The sequence below is a fragment of the Onychostoma macrolepis genome, chromosome 11 (assembly GCF_012432095.1).
Source record: "Onychostoma macrolepis isolate SWU-2019 chromosome 11, ASM1243209v1, whole genome shotgun sequence".
Classification (NCBI taxonomy): Eukaryota; Metazoa; Chordata; class Actinopteri; order Cypriniformes; family Cyprinidae; genus Onychostoma; species Onychostoma macrolepis.
Window position 1 is genome coordinate 4,562,368 of NC_081165.1, and position 3,939 is coordinate 4,566,306.

General features: G+C 35.9%; 1 protein-coding gene across 2 annotated transcripts; it reads right to left on the reverse strand.

Moving 5' to 3' along the window:
* Window positions 1–1,328: 1,328 nt before the first annotated feature.
* On the reverse strand, window positions 1,329–2,421 carry hoxc6b (homeobox C6b). Of its 2 annotated transcripts, none has more exons than XM_058791817.1 (2): window positions 2,031–2,421; window positions 1,329–1,630 (listed from the first exon to the last, which is right to left on the reverse strand). In XM_058791817.1, the coding sequence occupies exons 1-2, from the start codon at window positions 2,419–2,421 to the stop codon at window positions 1,329–1,331; spliced, it is 693 nt and encodes a 230-aa protein (XP_058647800.1). The 2 variants fall into 2 exon arrangements, with proteins under 2 accessions (XP_058647800.1, XP_058647799.1); XM_058791816.1 differs by having other exon boundaries at window positions 2,028–2,421.
* Between the last annotated feature and the right edge of the window lie 1,518 nt (window positions 2,422–3,939).

A 3,939-nucleotide genomic window follows, 5' to 3' on the forward strand; every position in this document is an offset into this window, starting at 1 on the left:
ACAACAAAATAAATGTGTCATTTCTAACCTTGATATCTGTTAATAACAACTGCAGTGAAAGGACACAGTAAAAACAAATGACCAATATCTTCTTTTCAAAGATTAGAAATAGCCTACCAGTGTGCCAACTAACGACGTTAGCCTATCTTGTTTAATGCTTAAAGCAAAATGTAGGCATATGTGAAATTAATTTTCCTGTTTTCCAGGTTTTTTTTTTTTTTGTAATTTACTTTGCATGCTGTAGCCTAAATAAAGTTTATTTTTGTGTACATATATTTTATTGAAACGCAAAATGAAAATCTCTCCGTTCCGATTTAACGTTCTAAATTAACCAATTTAACGTTATACTTTTTTTTAAATATTATTAACCAGCATCAGTTTTGTGATGAGTTATGAGTGGACAGAATTTTACATCATCGTTATTATTATATTATTATTATTACAAGATTGAGAACACAGAAAAATTCTCAATACGATCTCATTGTGCGATGAATTAACAGGCCTTAAGTGTTCTGAAGGTAGCAGTTGTCTGTAGCATCTATCTCGAATCCAACCTCACCTTGTAATTTAGAGGGGTTTCTGATGTTGTCGTGTGATGTTGATTTTTTTTTTTTTAAATAATGCGACTTGATTTAAAAATTAACCGGAAATTAAGTAGGCTACTGTTGTTACATTCATCACAACTTTATTGACAATTTATTTGCGTTATTTTCAGACATTGTATTCATTACGTTTGTTAGCTAATATTCCAAAATTTGAAAAATCATCTGAGAATACGTTTTTTACACCGCATGGTTTCTACAGAACGTAGCACAAGGAAAATAAATGCATAAAACAGTATTATTATTATTTTTCGCAAAGCTACACAAATGTTCATCAAAAGTATTTGGATCTGATATATTTACAAACATTTACAACGCACTTAATGTATATCTGTTTTACAGTTTATGATAATACACAATAAATTATTGTAGCGCAGTATTTGAAATTTCCCGTTATATATTTGGTCAAATGCATCCACAGCCTCTTATATGCACTTCTCAGTATCCAGATATCCGAATAAATAAGATGCCTTTAGAATATCCCAAGAGCAAATCAAAATACACTGAAGAAAAAGATGTTGTAGCTGTCTGTTTTAACAGTCTGTATGTAAGAATATCATTTCTGGAAATAAACATGTTTCCACAATTTTGGGAAAAGGAGAGGCACGCATCGCATCTAACTGAAAGATAACAGGTTTTGGTGTTAAACTGTGCAAACTATGAAAGTTCGATAAGTCATGAAGTAGAACATTTCAGACTGAATGCTGACCCAAGGTGTTAAGGCAGTCAGTTATGCTCTTTTTTTCTTGCTGTTTCCCCTTCTTCTTGTTTGTCCGTGTCCTGGCCAGCTCCTACCGAGCCACTGTCATTGAGGGTGGATGTGAGATTGCTCTCCTTCTTCCACTTCATGCGGCGGTTCTGAAACCAAATTTTAATCTGGCGTTCCGATAGACACAACGCATTGGCAATCTCTATTCGTCTGCGTCTTGTCAAATAACGATTGTAGTGGAATTCCTTCTCTAGTTCTAAAGTTTGGTATCGCGAATAGATTTGGCGACCTCGCCGTCTGTCAGACCCATAGCCAACTCCTGTTAGGAAAGAGATGGTTTGGTTAAAGTCAGGAAAAGGCTCCAAAAATACTGTTAAGTTTAGGTTGGCTAATACAATTTTAAAGACAGATGACATTATATTCATCATGCTAAACATTAATTTTCTCTTCCCTTCCACTAAGTAGGCTAGATATATTTAAACTTCTCGGAGAATGATCTTCTACATGCATGAATTCTCTATTGAATGGATTTGTTTGGCAAAGCGTTTGTTCCAGCCAAATGGATTTTCTCTAAACACAAAGCGCTTTTATAGCAGGTCAACGAGGCATTTCGTCAGTGCTTTATGGGGTGATAAAACGTGGGTTTCCCAGTCGTAAAAACAAAGTCCACCCCTTACTAAAGTCATCTTTTTTTGTTTGTTTGTTTATATACTCACCACTGTGCGAGTTCATCCGCTGCATCCATGGATATATTTGAATACTTCCTTTTGGTTCCTGAGACAGAGTCTTGCCTTGGTCTGAAGCGTAATCCTGGGTCAATGAACCCTGTGTTTGCCCAAGGCTTTGTCTGCAACTTGGAAGCACATCCTTGTCTTGGTAGAACACATTTGATCCATACTCGTACGGTCCACGGCTGGACCCGAACATAACGTTTTCTTGTGTTGAATAGAATGGACTGGAGTATATCCGGTTTGGGGCCACGGCAGCGCCATATGGCGAGAAGTGTCGCACCGGGTCATAGTTTGTCGAGCTGAGTGTAACATTGGGCAGAACCTCTTGACCGCCGTTTAAATGGCATGAGAGCGACGGGTTCGTAAAATAGGAATTCATACCTTCTTTCCTCAAAACACACACACATAAGCTATACAGGCCTTTTCTCTCACTCCTTCCCTTGATCTCTCTACGCACGCTTTCTTCTCACGTATTCGTGTCTTTAATCACAAGTATTGTATAAATAGGCCTATTTAATTTATTTCAGGACAACCGGCAGAGAATATGAACTCAGCCTAATGTTTCCAAATCCTCATTAAAAGATGGACGAGATGACAATGTCAGTTGACCATCTTCCAATTAAAAACAAAAACAGGAAGCATCAATAAAATTGCGATAATAAGACTGGCTTTTCTGTGCCCTGTTACAGCAACGTGCAGAACATAACGCATGCACACCCCTTTATATTGAGATATTAGATTATTGATTCTCTCTCTCTCTCTCTCTCTCTCTCTAAGTAAAAGTCGAGCGATATCGATATTACTCTACACGAACTAAGCGAGAGAGAGAGAGAGAGAGAGACAGAGAGAGAATCAATAATCTAATATCTCAATATAAAGGGGTGTGCATGCGTTATTTTCTGCACGTTGCTGTAACAGGGCACAGAAAAGCCAGTCTTATTTTCGCAATTTTATTGATGCTTCCTGTTTTTTGTTTTTTTTTAATTGGACGATAAGTAGTCATCTCGCCCATCTTTTAACGAGGATTTGGAAACATTAGGCTGCATTCATATTCTCTGCCGGTTGTCCTGAAATAAATGAAAAAGTAGGCTTAGGGATATATTTAGGGATATATATATATATCCATAAACAAAAAGAAAAGCAATTTGAGGGTTACTTAGTTGTACATAAGCTCAATAAACAGGTAGACTATTTATCTTTTTTTCTGGCTTTTTTTTTTTTTTTGGCTCGTCAGAGTAATGTCCTGTAATACAGAATTATGTTTACAAGCCCCAACCCCTATAGCATAAACGAGATTAAGGTTTAGTAATAAAATTAGGTAATTAGTGAATAGCCGTAGTTTATTGGTTAGGTTAAAGAATCGATTCGCCTAACAACGATGTCGTCTAATTTATTTGGTTTGTATTTAAATATAAAATTTGAAGTAATGAAGGTTACAGAACAGAGATACAATAGTCTCTTCACACGCTACATGTGTGATATTTGGACCATATAGTGTGAATTTTGGCCTACAAAGTGTTTTTAAAACTCTCAAAACATTTTTCCTGTGGCTGAGTGATCTGTTGGGACAATTTATAAACAACTATTTCGCGACTGTGTTTCACAACCATACCAAGTAAAAGGATGGATTATTAAGTCGATTAAACTTAAATATATGAACAAACCAAAGTTTTTTTTTTTTTAAATCGTTTTCTTAAGCCGTTTTAGCCACTCGGCTAAATAAAATGTGTATATGGAAAATAAACGCGTTTCACCGATTAAAATTTATATTAAATTTTGCAAAAACAGTTTTGTTATTTTAGCCAGTTTACTTCTATGACAACTGTACATTCTATATTTGGATATTTGGTCCCCACAATACACACACACACACACACACTCTCTCTCTCTCACACAC